General features: G+C 39.7%; 1 protein-coding gene across 1 annotated transcript; it reads right to left on the reverse strand.

Annotated features, from left to right (window-relative positions):
* Positions 1 to 5,258: 5,258 nt before the first annotated feature.
* LOC112572834 (sodium/iodide cotransporter-like) lies at positions 5,259 to 14,487 on the reverse strand. The gene is made up of 16 exons (XM_025252740.1): positions 14,331 to 14,487; positions 13,471 to 13,871; positions 12,867 to 12,935; positions 12,567 to 12,618; positions 12,085 to 12,151; positions 11,578 to 11,658; positions 10,851 to 10,924; positions 10,445 to 10,582; positions 9,807 to 9,942; positions 9,291 to 9,379; positions 8,903 to 9,015; positions 8,316 to 8,386; positions 7,534 to 7,620; positions 6,799 to 7,017; positions 6,029 to 6,141; positions 5,259 to 5,464 (listed from the first exon to the last, which is right to left on the reverse strand). Exons 3-15 carry the CDS (start codon positions 12,898 to 12,900, stop codon positions 6,133 to 6,135), a joined length of 1,170 nt encoding a protein of 389 aa, XP_025108525.1. The 5' UTR covers positions 12,901 to 12,935; positions 13,471 to 13,871; positions 14,331 to 14,487; the 3' UTR covers positions 5,259 to 5,464; positions 6,029 to 6,132.
* Positions 14,488 to 19,931: the final 5,444 nt, after the last annotated feature.

Below are 19,931 nucleotides of genomic sequence, written 5' to 3' on the forward strand. Positions count from 1 at the left end.
ATTAGGGTTCTAGTAATAGCCACACCTACCCCGCTCTCACTGCTACCGACCCTTTAACAACATTAGGCTAAACCCACGCCCAGACCTCAAACTCTCACAAGAAACAACATCCGATGTTTTTTCGCCGTCACATTGCCGTTATTTCGTGTCTGTACTATTTTCTGTTTTATACCTTCAACCATAATCCCCACGCAGGTTGCCGATGGTCAACCCACAGCCTCGATGACACTCCCTCATTATCATCGCAGAGACACAAATCGCAAACTTCTCCTTCTGTCATGTCTTACACCAGCACCCGTTCACTGTAACTAGATCATAAGTAACTATAGGTTAAAGGCCTGACTTGCCAAAGGATGTAGTAATCCGGTGGCGCATCCTTAGAGTCCTCTCACCCATCCTTTCTGTTCCCCTCAAGCCGCAAGAGGGAAAAGTTTTAATATTATCTGCACTACCACTCCTGTTCACTCCGAGACCTCATCATTTTTGGGATCCCCACACACAAACTCTACATCCTCTTATCTATCTACTGTACATACGCACTCCTCTAGCACAGACCTGGGCAAAGGGACGGCCGGCCCGCGGGGCCGGATCGCCCCGCCTCACCTGTCTCTGACCGGCCCGCCCGCTGGCCGCCCACCAGTAAATATACTAATATATTCAGTATGGATAAAACTGAGCTTTAACATTATTAGTCCGGCCCTCTAGAACCATCCAGTTTCTCATCCGGCCCTCTAGAACCATTCCAGTTTCTCATCGAGGGGCCTCGCTAGAATCATTCATTCGTCTTTCATCCGGCCCTGGGAAAATTAAATTGCCACCCCTGCTCTAGCAGGTCTAGACCATCCTTTGTATCTAACGAATTGTAAAATGGCTGCCTTCTGGTAAACGCACCATGACAATTCTTTATCAATTTTCACTGTGACTATAATAGCTGAATAAAATCTGACTTCCCTAACATACTCTGACCAGCAACCTTTTACTATAAGAAGAACCCCACCTGAGAATCGACCCTGTTTAGTTTTCTTGCAGGGGCATAAATCCTGAAGTAGTTACCTGCGCAGGAATTAGCAGATACCATGTGAGTTGCGGATCTGTCAGATGGGCAATAAACGTTAATATGAGCGGATCACAGTCTTCAAACCCAGAGTTGTCCAGTTGTTAGTACGAGAAGTAGCGCAGGAGGCTCTACATTGCAGTGCTACCAGAAAAGAGTCAGAATGTCTTACCCTGACAACCGGCGTTTTTTCTTATACTTCCGCGATGGATCAGTAGAGGTCTTGGCGTGCACTGTCCCGTATGTTTCTTGTTTTTGTTTTTGTAACTGGCCAGACAGACTTGTTTGTCCCATTTTTCTACTACTATCATTTGCCTCTGCGTGTCCTCGGAGGCGCGCGCTCAGGTGTCCCTGAGTCTCACATTTGACTGACCTTATGATCTTACGTCGGGGTCACACCCGTGCCCAGCATAGACGACAGCGACCGTTTCGTTCCGCTACCCCGAAAGCGCTCTCTGAACAGGGACCCGGCGAGCCGATGCGAGGAAGTGTTTCTAAGTCATGGCGAGCGGGGACACCGATGCGGAACGCAAACGCGAAATTTAAACATTGGTGCCAGGCGACTTGTTTAAACGGTGAATGGAGCGTGTCCTTTACTTTTGTATCATCACCGGTAAATACCCTGGTAATGGTGAACTCAAGAGAGGAATGTGGGGGGCAAGGTAGCAGTCGGAGTCATCTGTAGGTTGTTGCTCCTGTTGCCTGAAACATATATTCCGGTTTTTGCTGAACTGTCGCAGGATGCCGGTCTTCCACTATTACTCCTCTACGAGTACCCGACATTCATGTCAGTTTGCTCCTCACTGTTATCAACTGCTGATGTCTTCTTCCTCTTTGAGAGAAAAAACATTTTCTGGGCATTGCTGTACCATTACTCGCTACAAGACATTCCGCAAAAATAATTTTTTGTAGATTTCTAAAGGACCATGAAACCAATGTGATACTGCTGTTGCATAACATTTTGAACAAATAATATTAGACGTAGTCATACTTTCTAAATATTTATACAGTGGTTGATCGGTCCTGTTCACAGACTTTTGTGCCTGCAAAATATATTTTTGGTCTGTACATCAGGGGGATCGGTTTATGACGTGGTCCACAACGAATTATTCCATTGAATAACGAATTATTCCATTGAAGTCGGTACGAGTTCTTATGTCGCGTGTCAGACATGTTTCTGTGCCCGCCTTTCAGCGCATGGGACCCTCCGGTAATACATAATAAACATCCGCAGGTAATAGACAGGCTGACAGCAGACGACTTTTGACGTCATATTCCAGGCTATTTTTATCCTGTTCGCGAGGGAAGCTCGAGGACTTTTTCCGCTGACTGTGGCAACTTTTGACGTCATGCCCATGTTTAGTCACGCGTCGTCTGCTTGATGCTGAGTCTGCTGCTGGTTGTAGCGATGGGGGTTCGCCGTTCATTGCCCTGTCCGCATTTTTGGCGCGAAAAGTCTTCACGTGCTGTAGTGTCACGTGGGTGATGTGGGCGCCAGGAATAACCATGCAAGCAAGGGTTGGACTGGGATGATGATGATGATTTCTAATGTGCAAGTATCCATTCAGAAGAATGCTCATTGCGCAGAAAAGAAGACTGGAAGACTGGGACTGTTAGTGGACACAGTAGCCAGGAGTGACCACCAGGAGCCTTTGGACATCCGTGGGGCTGATGCAGGTTCAGTAGCCGGTTGGTGACCACCAGGGTCTGTGTGAGACGGGAGTGGACTTCTGGTACTTGTGAGCGGGTGACCGCCGGACACATCACAAGCGGGTGGGTGAGAGCAGATTTCTTGGCGGCTTTACAATTAATCTTTTTCATCTTAAGTTCTTACATTCTTTGTGAAAATAATCAAGTGTAATTTATTACCCCAGATGATACAAAGAAAGTATCAGACTTAAACAAGAAACAACAAATAGGCAAAATTCTAAAAGTTTATTCTCCAGTGAAAAATAGTACAGCATATTAAAATAGTTTTGTTATCTTTTCTATGGAAATTTCCAGACTGCGTTGTGAAACTGGAAACATTGTTGTTTTACCTACAAAATCATCATACTTATTAAAGACTTTCAATAATCTCAATCAAGATATGTTCTCTGCATTCATCAAACAGTCGTCCACGTAACTTTATAATAAAGTTGCTTAAAAGCAACATTTTTTAACGATAGTCCTGTAGACGGACAAAAGCATGCAAAAATTTGGCTAGGATTGGAAATATATGGAATAGGATTTTGCACTCAACCTGTATTGTGCAATCAGCTTAATAATCTGTTGCTTAAAACATTTCATTCTCCTTTATTATATAACCAATAGACAGGGATGGGGAGTAGCTGTAGCCTAGCTACAGCTACTGTAGCCGGCTACAAATTTTGTAGCTTGTAGCTTAGCCGGCTACAAATTAAAAAAAAGTAGCTTGTAGCCGTAGCTACATTTTAGAAAGTAGCTGTAGCTTGGCTACATGTTGGCTACTTTCACGACTGTAGCACTCTAGTAGTGTACACGGTATAAGTCTTTGGTTGTAGATTTGCATCTATATTCCAGAAATGTTCAGCACGGCAGCAATGTAAAAGATAGAATGTCTTTTGTGCGAGGGCGGAAATGATGTTCAAACAATGTAGTAATGTTCAAAGTAAAAATGTCTTGTCTTTGCGCGGGAGGAAATGATGTTCAACAATGTAGCGATGTTCAAAATGTCTTTATTGCGACGAAAGAATGTCTGTGCTAGAATGTTCGAGGGGAGGGAGAATAAATAGCAGGGCTGACAGTGTGGGATATAAAAAATCAGACATGGTACCCCGCTCAGTGTGACATGTGGCAATTAATATTTTAGAAAATATTTAGAAAATGTTCATTTTATCAAAGTAATGTTATACATATTCTCAAATTGCTCACTTGTAGCTTATGCATTTCTAAAAAAAAGTGCAAAATTTTACTGCTGTAGCAAAGCCAATCTTGAGAAATGTTTTTATAGTTTAGGACTGGATGTCAAAAACGACAAACAGAGAAATTCAAGCTTAAAGATTTAAAGATAAATATATCTTGTATCAGATCATTTTGAAAAGTATATTTCCAGTGTTTATAGCTACATTTGACATCCTACTATATAATTAAAGTCTATTCTAGTATGCCAGGACTATTTTTTTTTACCTATCAGCTTTGGAAACAGTTTGTGTTCCTTTCTTTGTTTTCAGTTTCAGTGTTAGAAAAAAATGCCTTATGATCTGCTTGCCTAAATTAGATTAAGCAGTGTTTTACTTTATTCCATGCAAATCATTTATTTCAATGGTCTGTTGTTCATTGTCACAGTATGATAAGAGGTTGACATTTTTCATCACCACATAACCTAACTTATTGAAAATTCCACAGGTACCTGATACTTAAGCATCTGTTTAGTTTTCATTTCTAAGTAATAGGGAACAATAGTTATAGAAAACAATGTTTATCGGAAAACTTATAAATTCTTTTGTCACTAAAACAGGATGAGGAAAAAGATCAGAATGTTTAATATAATCGTAAAATACGTGTACTTATTGTGTGAAAACCGGGGGAAGGGGCAAGGAATGAATGAAGCATTTATGGATTCACTAAATAAAATTGTCGGTATTCGCAGTTCTCCGTTTCATTATTATAATAAAACTTTGTAAAGCAGTATAGTGTTTGTGTGTATGTTGATGTTTGTGTATGTTGCTACAGCCAACTTGTTATAACATCACACTTTTAAAAGTAGCCAAAGAGCTGGCTACATTTTAAAAGTAGCCAAAGTAGCTGGCTACTTTTTGCAAAATTGTAGCTGTAGTGTAGCCGGCTACGTTTTGAAAAAAAGTAGCTGTAGCCTAGCCGGCTACAAATTAAAAGTAGCTTGCCCATCCCTGCCAATAGATAACACCAAGAGCACTTTTCGTAGAAACAACAAAGAAGACAAAAGTTTCCAATAAAGAAAATAGAGGATGCCTAAGTATATCAGCTCTTAAGAATGAAATCCTTGTTCTCTGTGTTAATCAAACTATTTAAAAAAAATGTAATAAGATGCCACCTTGGTAGTTCAGTTTTTTAGAAATTTGAGGCAAAAGCCAGCTGTGTTTAGCATTCTTTTGAAAGTATACATATTTCCTACTAAGCTCTTTAAAAAGATGAGAACGGCGAAATTATTTCAATATAAGTTAGACTCTAATGCCGCTTGCATCAATTAATATGTCTCGTAGTCAACCCATACAAAACTAAAGCACTCTTTACTTCTAGGTGTTTGTCCTGAGAGTGAGAATCATGGGATGATTATCTTTACATCAGGTTCAGTTCTTGTCCGTCTTTCTCGGTCTCGAGTTTGTCTGACATTACAGGCTGCTCCTTCAGAATCCGGCTGGTGAGGGAGCAGCAGCTGGGGTGGCGGGTAGCGATGTGGTATGAAGATGTCTGGAGAAACAGAATCAGTCCTCGTATTCATGAAGCGTGTTTATACCCAGTGGCTGAGACTACCAAGCAAGGTGATTTTATTACCTGTTGGTAAATTGTGATTTATCATTGACTTTTGGTAGACATACCACTAACCTCCTATTCAGTCGGTAATTTAAAATAAAATAAAATTAAAAAAAAAGAAAATTTAAAAAAAAAATAAAATCTGTAAAATGGGGAAGGAGGAAGCTGCGAAAACAACTTTATTTACTAACTGTCCCTACTATGATTAAACACCTTCTTTACAATTAAATGCATTATAAATAAATATTTTCACTGTAATTAAATATTCCAAAGTTAATTAAATGTCCCATTATAATGAACACAATTTTGTGCTCTATAGAAGCTCTAGATAGATTGTGCCTGTCTTAGTACAGATGTTACTGTATAAGATTTTCTACCTTTTCCCTTACTCTCTTTTCATCCATTATATCCACCCATTGTCCATACACATACTCTCAATGGCGCAATAGTTAAGATGAGTGAGGGAGTGAGTGCTTTTGATATCTGTGTTGAACAGCTTACTGGTAATCATGCTGACAGCAAGACCAATAACGATGCAGATGAGGCAGCCGATGAGAGTATACCAGATATAGGAAATGTTGTACAGGAAAAACCCCGAGGTGATGTCACAAGACCTGTTTGAAGTAAAGGCTTTTATTAATGTAACCTGGAGTGGATTGAATGAAAGTTTGAACCCAATGTAAGGAAATGTAAACACTACAGTAAACAGTACAAATGATTTGAAGATCTGCGTGGAAGCCATTGCTTTCTTGACAACTTGCTTTGTAAAAGGCTTCCACCAACATTGTTTTTCAGAAAAATGTGTGACACACGTCCATAAGAAACTTGTAAATTTGTGGTTGATTATCACTTTTGCAATGTATCCTGTACAGAGGCCTGTATACGCTTAAAAATATCAGAATATATGAGCTCATTGTTTACATGAATTGAACAACTGTGAAATCCCATCGTTTCATTCTAGTTGCAACATCAGAGGTTTGTTTTGTCTGTCTGGCTATGGGGAAATAAAAGCAGTTAAGTCACAATCGTCTGGTAAGTTACCAGGAGCAGAAGACATATTACTACATGTGTTTTATCTAAAAGTATTTCTCGTGTAACGCTTAAAAGTCTTGTCATTTTGTGTCCTTTCTTCTGCCTTTAAGTGCAGTCCTGTGTACCAGAATGAAGACAGTGTGTCTTCTGAACATCATGTCCACAAGTCCTGGCAGCGGGCACGATAGTCTCACTAAAATGTGTTCACCATACAATTCGCTGACCATCTCGAAACTTACGTGTCTTGAAAAGTGAGAGACTCGTTGCCAAAGAAATTCCAAGATTTCAGGTGAACTCCAGAGTTGTTTGCAAATGGAGAAAGCAAGGCTATTGTTGTATTCAGGACACCCGTACAATGGTCCCGCAGGCTTCTTGGGTTTGCAGGTTCCGTACATAAAGCTGCCGATACTCATCCACATGTTGAAGGTAAGGGCGACCACTGAGCCTGTGATGGCGCCCTGCAGATGACGAAGAAAGAATGGTGATATAATTAGCCTATAAATAAATATGTTTCGTACCTATAGCATCAACAATTCCTCGTGTGTGACATAATATTATGGTAACTGCAGCATCTCTATCTGTGTTAAAAGCATAGTGACAAACTCTATCAGTGGAAATAGGATTTATGAAAACAAGATACAACAAATTTAGCACAGCTTTAGCATAACAAGTCTGCACACTATAAAAATTCAGTTAGACAAACACAGATAGTATAAAATAAAAAGTGAACTAATTTGTAAATTTGTGATCTTTATTTCTAATTGTGTCAAGGTTTGAATGTCGGATTGTTTCTTGTTAAATTCAGAGGCGCAGCTCGGTCCTACACTGTCAGAGATAAAATGGTATCCTGTATCGTCAATAAAAAAAAAAACCGAGTTCCTGATGAGGAACCCTTAGTCTAATATTTAAGGATAGATATGATTCTGTTACTTTTATAGATAAAGCAGCCTTTATGTGGCTTTAATGGCACTCACAAACTTGTTGGCTTGAGGGAAAACGAAGCCCATGATAAACAACCCCGTCACCGGACCGCTACTGGCCCCCAAGGCTGTTGTTGTCAACTTATAGTAAACAAAAGAGAAATAAGAAGATAAGGAGAAGTAAAAACGAAAACATATCATCATGCTTTAGTCGTCATTTTAATCAGCGCTATTCTAGACCTGGTAGGGTAAACACTTATGTCTGGGTAAACCTCAGTGAAAGATAATATTTCCTCTTATTTTAGTGAAATCATCAAACTTCACATAGTGTAACAACTCAGGTATTTGCAAGTGAAACATATCCTCCTACAATCCTGTCGTCTGTGCATGGTGGTGTTCGTGGCTGTGTATCTCGAGAACGGAAGCGTGTGGCTATTCAGGCACTATTGACTATTTGAATATTTCATGGTTTCTTGATTGTTTCAAAGCTGCTTACTTCTTTATATATAGAGTTCGATTAGTCTTAGACATTGTTATGTTTTATGATGATCACAGTAATTCTTTCCGCATAAAACAAAGGGAGGCTAGTGAGAGTGACTTGGCAATGCAGTTACTGCCCCTGGCTTCGTGTGCACGTCGCTTAGTCTCAATGGCTTTCTCACAACGGGTAGCCATACAGTGTCGCGTCTCCCGCTGCCGCACATGTTTTTACTACTCGTCTCGGATCTCAAACTCTCTAATATTTTGTTTACTACGGCAAAGGCCATAATGTTTAAAGATTTATCATCATCAGACTGTTAGTTGGGGTGCTGACATTTAGATCTACGTGGACTTACCTGGGTTACCGGCCCTTCCAAGGAGCGAAAGGTGTAGGCGACACCCGTGACCACAAAGCCAAACAAAAGCGCTAGTGTACATAAACAGACAAAACGATTGCTTAGAATATTGTTTTTAAGTTGTGGTAATCACCGTCATAACTACTGCTTGTATTATAGAAGGTGAGAGCAGTGAAAGATCAATGAAAATAATGATCCCTCTCAAGTCAACAATAAATAACATATCTCTTAACAACAACAACAACAACACAGAAGCAACAGCATTAATAATAAATAACCCTTTCAAGATCACGATTAACTGACTCAATAGGTTGTCTCCTTTTCATTTATATACCACTGACCTCTCCATTAACATATATTAAATATTTGACACCGAAAGGGCTAAGTGGGGCTAGTGCTGCTTCAAACATTTCTTGTGAGCAAATTAGTATCGTTTATAGTTACAGTATCCGGTTGCTATTATTATTATTTACTCAAACTTTCTTCATTTATGTGTATATAAATTCATTCAGAGCGATGTATCTGTGTAAAACTGTAAATTGTGGAGAAAATAACTCGATTCTGAACTTTTGAGTGAATTGACTCGCCAATGATTTTGGTGACTTTGGTGACGTAGGCAGGAGACAGTTTGGACAACGGACGGCGAAGAAGGTCTTCTGTGGTGTTAGCCGCCAGCGAGTTGAGGCCGGACGACAGGGTGCTGGGTAATGAAAACAGCAAAATATTGAGAAAAGATTAATAGGGTTAAAGTAACATGTTAAACAGTTGATACAAGAACAAAAGATACAGAAGATTCATGTCATTGGCACGGGCGAGATTGTTTATTTGCGTTATTTATTTGCCTTGAATGGTAAATTATCTTGGTGCAGAAGAATGATTTATTCAGTCATTCCCTAAAAGGAAGCGAAAGTGTCATAAAAAGTTCTTCTCATGCATGTTAGCAAGCATTGCCCATGAATTTAATATCTGCCACACCTGAGCGAACCGCTGAGGAGGGTGGCCAGGTACAAGCCCGAAAAACCCGGTAGAAAGCCCAGAACATTCACCACATAATAGATTATGACCTGAGATAGAAAACACAGGCTTTGTGAACGAAGTAAAGTTAGGAAGTAAACAGACTTTGTACAATAGCATCAATCAGCTTTCATGTTGCAATGATTGGTCAGTAAACTGCATCAAATCACTAATATAATGTATGTAACCATAACTTAGCGGAATGGCAAACATTATTATTCTTCTACTCCTCTCAAAGGAGATTTGTAACTAAATAAAACTGCCTCACAAGAACTTTAACAATATAGGATATGGGTTAGTGAATTCTTTTCATGCATTAGTACACTTTCACGGACATCTCTCATGTCCCAGTGAGTAAAAATCTCGTCTGGTGACTAAACATCGCATATTTTAGAATGGCAAATACTTTGGTATAATACCTACTTCTCTTCTACTGCAAGAACCAATCTTAAACACAAAGGAAGATGAGGAACTTGCCTGGTTACTGCTGGTCACGTGCCTTGCCCTTAAGGGATCGCACCCCGTGTAGACGAAGAAGGCGTACATGCAGAGGCCTGCGGTGACCTGGCACGTGGCGTAACAGATGTTCATAGGAAGAGCCGCCAGGAAGGCCCTGGAGATGAACGGTCATGTGACGTCAGCGGCAACGAAAGAGAAGTGGAGCAGTTGTAGATGAGAGTGTTTGCCTGTTAAATGTGTTTAATGAAAGGACATAACGGGTGTTTTCAAAATAGAAGAAAACTTTCGTAGCGTGCGTGTGCATGTCTGTATACATGTGTGCGTGTGTGCTGTGCGTGCGCATGTATATCCGAGAGACGTGTGAGTTGACCTAAACTCTAACCTGAAGTCACAGAAGGCAACAGCCAATGCTCTAGCTTTGATGAACTCATATCAAGCAGTACGAGTTATTGCTATGTCTCAGAGAAAGGATGTCTTGACATTAAAACTTCGGTGAAAATTATGATGTTTACATGTTTGTGTCTTACGAATTTCTCACTCGCTTGGACTGTAGTATCTTGCAATAAAATAAAAGAACCTAGTTATTTAGCTTACAAAAAAGGTTTTGTATTTGAAGGCGCCTTTAAAGCAAACCGTGCGTGTTATAGAAAACTCACAGCTTAGCGTGACGCAGAGACTTCGTTGATGAAATTCTTTGGACGGATGATTGATTCAGGTTGCAAGCGAGCCAGTAGAGGGTGTACCCAAACAAAAAGCCCCACAGAGTATGTCGAACACGTGGGTCTGGTGACACCCTGAAATGGTTCTGTGATTCAATCCATCAGGAGCTCAAAAACATAGAAACACATACCTACACATATACAAGCCTATCACTTGATGCTACATTCGACTGTACGCCTTACTCCAGTCTGGCATCAAGGGACAAAGGACGCTGTTTAAATGAGTGAGGGGAGAAAGAAAGAAACTAAAAAATGAGAGAACAAAAGAACAAATGAACGAAGACTAGTGAACAGAATTGTGATAAAATCAAACTTTGCAAACTTTCACTTGAGAGCTACTCACTCATGAAACTCTAGTCTTTTGCCTCGTTGTGATATTGTGTAGAGTTCATGAACTCCTCCAATTTCCATCACTCCCTGAAAGAAACAAACAAGAGAGAATGACGCCATCCTGACCTCATAAATTATTCAGTTTATACTCCCCTCCCCTGACCTCTCGAGGGTCAGACACAAAGTTTTGCATAGAACGAGGAAAGTACGACCTTTTAATCAAGAGGGCTTCTGCTTACATTTATTTGAAATGAAAATAAGCAAGACAAACCGACGAGAAAGTTGTTACCGATATTTGATACAATGTAAACAACTTTTTCACTGCTTTAAGGGGCAGTCACGACTATTTGTGACCGAGGACAGAGTCAGTATTATTGTCATCCTGATATTAAAATGCTTTGTCATTATGGCGCAATGTATACCGGCGGATATCGAGAACCTGCTCACCTCTACAGATAATCATAAGCTCCAAATTAACAAATCATCATGTGAATGTTACAGGTTACTGAAGTTTTTCTCTTTATAATTTATTTATTCATTTTCAAGACATCTCTTGGAGATGATATTCTTTAAGGTATGAGGGAAAAAATTTCCAAATGCTGCAAAATACTTTTAGAAACTTTTCTGCACAGAGCTGCTTTGGGTACGTCCATTTCTCTCTCTCTAACACACACACACAGACTTATACACACAGACGCTCGCACATTTCTAGACTAGGAAGGAGAGAAGCGTTGCAGTACCTTGACGATGACGGCGATGAGACCAGCAAAGATGATGACAGTCTGAAAGACGTCCGTCCACAAGACACTCTTCATCCCACCCTACACACGGATAGTTACAAACAGTTAATGTCATTTAAGTTAAACATAAGTTATATTCTGAGTGTTACATACACCTCAAACACCCATCACGAACTTTGTGCTACACTTCACCGTCTTTATGTTACAACTATAGTCTTTGTGTTACATACAGACGCTCTATGTGTTACAACTCCAGTCCTCCAGTTTGCCTTTGTGTCACACACACAAAACACACAATATCGCTTACACATCAAGTCGCTTATATTCAGTTCTCGGACTCCATTTTATTTTCTCTCTCCACCATGAACAACAGTTTTCAAATTAATTATTGGATTTGAATAAATAATATCGTTCCTAGCAGTGCTCCTATTGTTCTTGTACATCCTGTTACATCCTGTTTTACCTGTTAACTTGGTCTAAATTAAAATGATTTCAAACCCTACTCACGACTGTAGTGTACACCGTTCCTATGGCAGAAACACAATGACAGACATCCAGATGGGGATCTCGGTGACTAGAGACATAATCTGTTACCATTACCAAATACCAACTAAACCATAGTAAGTGTATACATAACAATCTATGGTCATATTTGTAAATTGAATATTACAATCTTCACAAAATGAGGACACATCATCTATAAATAATGAAAAAAATTTCTTTCTCTTCAATTGTAATGCATCTTTCCTTTTTTATTTTAAAAGATGTTTTTATCATTATTGATTTCTTTCTCTTTCCTTATTTTTACACTTTTTAATCAAGTCTCTGTGATTAAAATCAATATTTCTTTCTAATGATGTTCAGGTTATATATATCATTGTGTGTTTGTAGGCGTTTATTTTGTTTGAGGTTTTAATTTGCACATTGACAGTTTCTTAAAACACTTCATCCAAAAAACAAAACAAAAACAAAAAAATTAGTAAACTCACCTCCCTTTATGGCCAGTGCTGGAGCTAACAAAGCCAGTCCCATGTATACAGTCTGACTCGGAAGCACACACACACACACGAACGCACGCACGCACATAAAACACACAATTAAAAGGAAATATAAAAATCTTTAGATGATAAGCAAATATTATCCCACTGTCCTGCAGTAACATCAAAAATCACTCTATTCTGCGACTGAGACATGCGTACTTGTCTTTTTGTGTAGAATAAAACTATAGGAAATTCATGTTTATTGAATATCCAAACGATATATTTTAATGTCCAGTATAGAAAAATTACCGTCCACGTCATGCCAGTCCAAACTCCAATCCATCGAACAATTCTGGAGTTGTAGCGCATTTCCAGGTACTACAAGAAAACAACGGAAGAACGAATCAACTGATTAGTGCAAGTTTTCGAAGTCGATACTTCTACTTATAGAATAGCACATCAGCAAAATACCTCTACTTAGGAAAATAAGATATTAGCAAGAAAAAGTTTCTTATTTGCAAAAATTGTTGCGAAAATATTTACTCTATAAGTTAAGGTTTATGACTTGATGGGAAGGATAAAGAAAAAGAAAGAAAGGAAGGTATACATATGTATATATAGAGAAAGCTTGTCGAGTAGCGGCTGGGGGGGGTGGGGAATAAAATGATACGAAGAATATGGCAGTTGTAGATGTTCAGGCTCTCATGTACGAAGCTGTCATGACAGTTGCCCGCAAGTAGCTTTTTTTCGCAGACACGCCTTTCCAGGAATAGAAACTTTTCGGGAAAAACAGCTAAATTACAATGGTTAGGTAGAAGATGAATGTTGTACGCAAGAGATAAACCTTGACGGACATTTAGCACATACTTGACAGACACTTAAAACTGTATCTGATAAACACTTTACACTCTACCTGGTAGACACTGACAAGTCTCAGCGGGTGAAACAAGGGCGCTATGGTGAAGGCCGTGATGAGATTGGCGAGGGCGATACCTACACCGCCAAAGAACACCATGGTGCCATACTCATACACGTCAGCAGGAATCCCCAGCAGCCCGATGGCAGACTGGAAGGTGGCAAAGAGGGAGAGGCAGACGGGCCAAAAGACATCTTGCCCTCGGCCAGCAGGTACTCGCGCTGGGTGCGCTGGCGGCCACCCGTGCAGGCGAAGTAGAAGCCGATGGCGAGCGAGACGACGAGCATGACGACCATCACGATGTAGTCCACCACGGACAGCTGTACTTGCGACATGTTTGTGGCTGGTGATGCTGTTGTTCTTTTCCTCTCGTTATTGACTGATTTCCAACACTTTGCCTAAAAATAAATTACTAAGGCATTGGTAAGCAAATACTGAAGACTCTAGGTACTTGGTATCGGGATAACTATTTACTTCCCTCACAAAGGAATACTTTACCTCAGTTTTAAATATCTTTTTGAGAATGTTTTAAACAATAAGCTAAGCTTAGTGTGGGATAGTACCTTACACACTTTGGACGAATAACCAATCCTTAATTTTTGAGGTTTAGAGAGATCTGTAGATAATGTACACACATTTTTTTCCAGCTTCTGAAATTTTACGCAGATGGTGAATGACTAGAAGAAGCGTAATATTTGCAATTTATATTTACCTATGTTTTCAGAGGTGACACAAAAATGATGAGATGCTTTCACTTGCAAAAGATCTTAATGTCAAATAACATCCTTTTTAAATATTTGTGAGAAATTTTGTTTTCACAATGTTGTAAAGAGAAAGACAAGAACAACAAAACAAACCTGCAATTTGAAACGTCTCCCTGTCTTCTATCACTTGAAATTGAAGATAAAGACTCACGCGAACCTTCTATTATTCAAAAGGCCAGGTAATTGTTATGTTGGAGTAAGTTTCCATTTCATGTGGAGGGTAGCTAGGACCTAGGGCAATTAAGCTAGATAACCGTATACATGTAGGTGTAGCATTTCTCGGCTTTATATCCCTGTAGCAGCATGCACGGCACGATTAAAATATCTTCATGATGATGAATTTAATGAACTAAGAACAGGGAACTTCTTTTTACAATAATAATGAGCTTCTAATATGCAGCATCACGACCAAGGTAGATCGCACTCTCTGCGCAGACCAATAATGATAAATGAAAGATAACAGCCAGTGGACAGTGGGGTATGTATAGACACACTGAGCAACATAAAGATGAGGTACGAGAGTAGATTCAATCAATTCAATTCAATTCAATTCAATTCAATACAACTTTATTCATCCACGATGGCAATTAGAGGTATGATGACACGTCCAGCACACTAGAGGGAAGAATTATGTGAGAACTAAAAACTAAAAACTAGAACTAAAGCCTTGGATGAAGGTATGAAGGGATGTAGATAGTATAAACAGTGTAAGATGGAGTCGTTACATGATGGTTAGGATAACAGTATTGTCAGGGAGTTAAGAATAGTAAATAAAATAGTCAAAAAAAAACTATTATTGAAGCCATGTCAGCACATTCAAAAGGCATAAGCGCGATTTTTCGAAAACGTTTTAAAATCTGTTCATAGAATAAATTGAAGCCAAGATAACATGAGATGCTAAATTCTATTGCAATAATTTCGCCGCTCTCATTCTTTTTAAATAATATAGATCGGAAGAATCACTTTCCAAAAAAAAAAAATCCGAAGCATAACTGGTTTTTCTCACATTTTTAGAGCACTGAACTACCAAGATGGCATCTTATAGGACAGAGCATGAAGGAGCAGGCTATGAGGTCGGAAAACTCGAGCAGAGTAAAAAGTGGCAAGAACTGGACATGATGAAGTGATAATCGTCCCACGATGCTTTACTATTAGATATAAGGTTGAATCGATGGACAGGACAGTCGTTTTCTTTGCTTGCTAATCCGTTTATCTTCCCATTATGGACGTGTATAGGTGGATTGCTGTCTGTCTGCCAAGACCAATGTAGCAGTAAATACGATTCACGAAAATTCTATTTAATAGTCATTATTTGTACCATTTAATAGTCACAAAGATGCAAAACGAAGAATAATGCGAGACTCGTTGCCTCCCGGCAGTAAAGGGTGGTCAATGAGAGAGAGAGAGAATCTGTAACATTTGTCCAACACACGATTCTGCCGAGTGGAAGCTAACATATTGATACAGGGAGGGCATTTTGTCTCTAAGACCACAGTAATTAAAGTCGCCGAGAATAAAGATCTCTGCAAGGCCTTGTAACTGGTTGTCATCTGTGTGGCGGCGTCTTTGGTGTTTTGTTTTCCCGTTTCTCGCCATCCCTATCATGTCTAATTGTAGAAAAACCTCCAAAAATATCTAGCAAGCATGGTTCTAATATCATCTCAGCATTTTATGAAAGCACTTAGCAGTTTAAACTTCCAAATCAAGATGCTTGTTCTTGAGTTACTCATGTTGCCACAGGGCAACGACTTACCCTTGCTTCATAACTACTGTTCCAGCAGAGAAAAATCTTTTCTCTATGTCCGGTTGCGGGCTAGTTTCTGTTGTTTCTGTGAAACCATGAAACTGGATCATCCTAAACTTTGCTTGATCATAAGAACTATGTCCCTAGGATTAAAATGTCTTCTATTTCTTTTCCGTTGTTTGTTTTCATGCTCCGTGTCTAGGAAGATGGTCAGGGGAGAGTTTTGCAAGTTATTTTAAGCATTTTTTTCTGAAGATGAAAGACTGTCAGTGAGTGTGCGGGAATGCGTTCGATTTTTCTGTGAACAAAACCCAGATACAGTCTCTACATCAGTCGACTGGAGACGAAGCGAAGAAACAAAAGACAAGTCTTGGCATGCAAGATCGGTGGCCAAGACCACTTTAAGAGCAGAGTGGGAGGTAGGGGAAGGAGGACTGCATGGAAAGGTTCCAAATATCCTGGCGAAGACCAGATGTGTGGACTGAAATAGTGAACACATTTATAATTTAGGTGTTCTGACTACTTATATTGAATCGACTTCGATGTCTTAAGCTTTATCTTTTTAATTTATTTGTTTTTTTTTTCGATCTACGCTGACGAATTTCAAATGTTAATAACTTTCACAATGCCATAATATTCTTAAGTGGTTTTACACTGGCACAGTATTTTATGTGTTAAGTGGTCTTGAGTGCCATTGTTTGTTGAGCTTTACAGCTCCAGTTAATCGACTCTCTTGCACGCGCGGTGTTTCGTCAAGGACCAGAAGTGTCCTTCTTCTAGTCGCAAAGACAGATAACTCCCAAGTGGAGAAAGCTGGCAAGGACTGTTAAATGAGTCTCTCATTGATTCAGTCTGTACTGTAAATATTCCATCAGCCATTAAGGGAAAATGTTCTTCATCCCCTAACAACTCTTTCTAAATGGACTGGCAATTGCTAGACGATTCCTTCAGGGCACTTTGTAGTAAGCAGAACTGGCACTGTGGGATGAATCAAACCTTCAGTTAAGGTGCCTACCGTTGATGCTCATCAAGACCATTAAAAGGTGTTGGTTTGATATAGATAGCAGGACGGTGGCCATGGAAGTCGGAATCCTATAAGGCGTGTATAACAACTCACCTGCCAAATCAACCAGCCATGAAAATGGATGGCGCTGTTGAGCTTGACTCTGGTTTGACTTTGTGCAGAGACATGAGAGGTGTGGCATAGGTGAGCCGTCAAAAAGCAACCTTGAAATGCTATTACTTTAATCGTTTCTTTACTTATTCAGTCGAGCGGAGAGCGGGGCGCAAGCCCCTCGCTTCTGCAATTAAGCTCGCGCGGCATCTCGCCGATGTCCTCGAGTGATCCGCTCTGAAGACCGTGTCAGACCGTGTTAGTTCGACAAACAACTATTGAGACTCAGCCTTGGACAAGGAGATTTGTCCGCATTCAAAGACGCACGCATCTGCGGCTGGCTGCTGCCCTTTAATCAAAGAGGAGAAAGTGGCTACCGGTTAGACTGTAGTAGCACTTTTCCCTCTTTCTCTTTTTCTGTATATATATATTTTGTTAAAAAATTTCAAAGTTCAATCGCTTTTGCAGTTGAACATTAGGGTATCTGGTTTTCGCAATGTCGCGGAAAAGGGAGGGTCTGGTGCAAAACCTATTGCTTTCTCCACGGTCAAATCGATGTTTTGCATTGAAGCTTAGAGTACTTTGGTTTTCGTACAGTTGCTCAAGGGGAGGGTCTGGTTTAGAACTTAGAAAATTGTCCGCTTCCAGTTCTAGTGGGTGGGGGGTCCGGTGCAAAGAGGAGGGTCTGGTGCGATGAGGAGGCATGCAGGGACAAGCCGCTAGATAGAAAAAAAAAAAGAATAAATAGAAAAAGAAGGGATGGACATTGTGCAAAACGTCAAAAGAATAACGTAGACAAGAAAACTGAAAAAAAACCAAAAATAAAATAAAGAAAATAAATAATAATTTCTCCATGGAGTGGAAGTCCAATCGATGTTAAGAAGCAACACTAATGTCATTCTCTTTTTTTCCCTCTGTGATAGACTCAAGCCGGCCTCTCACCAGCTCTTTGACCGACACGTGGCCTCCCGCCGGTTGAATGCCGCACGAGAGACTCGCGAGCTCTTCACACCGGAGCGTGGCATCGGCCCGGTTGAGTGCCTGGTGCAAAACGTTAAATAATGACAATGAGAATGAAACTTGAGATATAACAAATAAATAAAAAGAACTAAATAATAATTTCCCACATAAAATAATACATTATTTGCACAAACTGGGCCCTGCAGTTTGCCCTTTATAAATGCAAATAGCTTCCAGACGTATGTATTAAAAGCGTTCAGGTAAGGGATTTTAAAACTTTTCTTTCTTACGCCCAGACCGAAGACATTGTTCAAATTATACATTAAACCGTCATAATAAAAGACCCGCTCTCTTTGTCTCTCTCTCTCTCTATCTCTCTCTAACACACACGTGCGCACGTGTCTCTCCTTTTCTCTTCCTTACTGTGTGAGACCTGACAATATTTTATAGTCCTCGATTGTACATGTACTTAGCAAACTATGCAACAACAACAATAAAAACAAAACTAGAAATAAAAAATGGAAATTATTCGCCACTACAGCGGAAAGCAAGAGATATTTGCATTTTGGTGTTGACAAACGCACAATCAACACAAACCACACTATTGTGGTGATAAGGACAAAGTCTTAGGCGGCTTTGATTCCTTAGAAGAAAATAAATAAATACTCATTGCTCTTGCGCTGACGTGAAAAATAAATCGATCTTCTTTCTTCTCTCCATACACCGCAGTCCAGAGCAAACTGTTTAGCTGCCAGCATCGTCTGCTGTAGTCATGAAGCATGTTTACCAACGAGTTAACGTACCCAGACATATTTCATGACCAGGATACATCCTCTTTTCTTGACCGTTTGGATGAAAGAACATGCTGAAATCTTATTCACTGTTTGAGCTTGCGTGATATCATTTTATATGTATTAAATACCAAGTTTTACACAACTGGTATATTCATCTTATCTCCTTTGTCTCCATCGCTCTCCCTCCGCATCCTCTCTCTCTCAATCTCTCCCCAAGTCATTGACCCGAACCCTGTCTCTCAATCTTGGTAAACAGCACGCTGGCAATTTTTTCTTGAATATTTTGTTTTGTGAAGTAGACAGCATCGACATTAGACGCCTCGGTAATCGATGGACTCGATTGTTCTTGTCCTGTTCTTGTCCTACTTTAGTCATGCACGACATCTGTACAATGGATGGATGGCTCAGGATGTGCACCGGCATGTTGTGGACGGTCGTTTCTTATGATTCCTGTCAGGCGCTCAAAGCAAAGACGATGTTTGATGGTTTTGTTGAAAAGCTGAGTTTACATGTGTTTTGTTTTATATTTCTGCTGCAGAGCTGAGTACGAATATCTTATGTTGTTTGTCCGAGTTGAAGAGCTCAATGTAAATTGTTTTTGTCTTACGTTTGTATTGAAAAGCTGAGTGAATGTGTTTTGTGTTATGTTTCTATTCAACAGCTAGGATGCAAAATATTATATTACTTCTGTTGACCAAAAAAGGAAAATATATATGTAACTTTCTCTTCTTCAATGCGATAAGAGCAGACATAATTTTTAGGCGCTTTTGTACAAATCCGTAGCCACGTCAATGAGGTCTGACAGAGATGTTTATTATAATGGCTAGAAAAAATATTCATATATGTTCTGTTTTTGTTGTTTCAGATTTTAAAGGATTTCCTCAAACAGTTTGGTAACTAGCTTTGTTGCAGATATTACACAATGCAATATTTGCGAACGAAGAAATATGAAATGATAAGTTTTTATAAATGAGTCATGTTTCTGCCAATAACTCTGTAACTCTGAAAACTTTCTCAAGCATGTTTCACAAACGCGTTTTGGATGTCAGCGACAGAATTTGTTTTTAAATCGCTGTTGCATG

The sequence above is a fragment of the Pomacea canaliculata genome, linkage group LG9, assembly GCF_003073045.1.
Source record: "Pomacea canaliculata isolate SZHN2017 linkage group LG9, ASM307304v1, whole genome shotgun sequence".
Taxonomy (NCBI): Eukaryota; Metazoa; Mollusca; class Gastropoda; order Architaenioglossa; family Ampullariidae; genus Pomacea; species Pomacea canaliculata.

Bases quoted from the DNA above. Each gene is read 5' to 3' on its own strand.
- LOC112572834 (XM_025252740.1), bottom strand. From the start codon at position 12,900: ATGGATTGGAGTTTGGACTGGCATGACGTGGACG. The intron at 12,619-12,866 runs GTAATTTTTCTA...CTTCCGAGTCAG, and splicing joins GGACTGGCATGACGTGGACG to ACTGTATACATGGGACTGGC. The intron at 12,152-12,566 runs GTGAGTTTACTA...TTATGTCTCTAG, and splicing joins AGCACTGGCCATAAAGGGAG to TCACCGAGATCCCCATCTGG.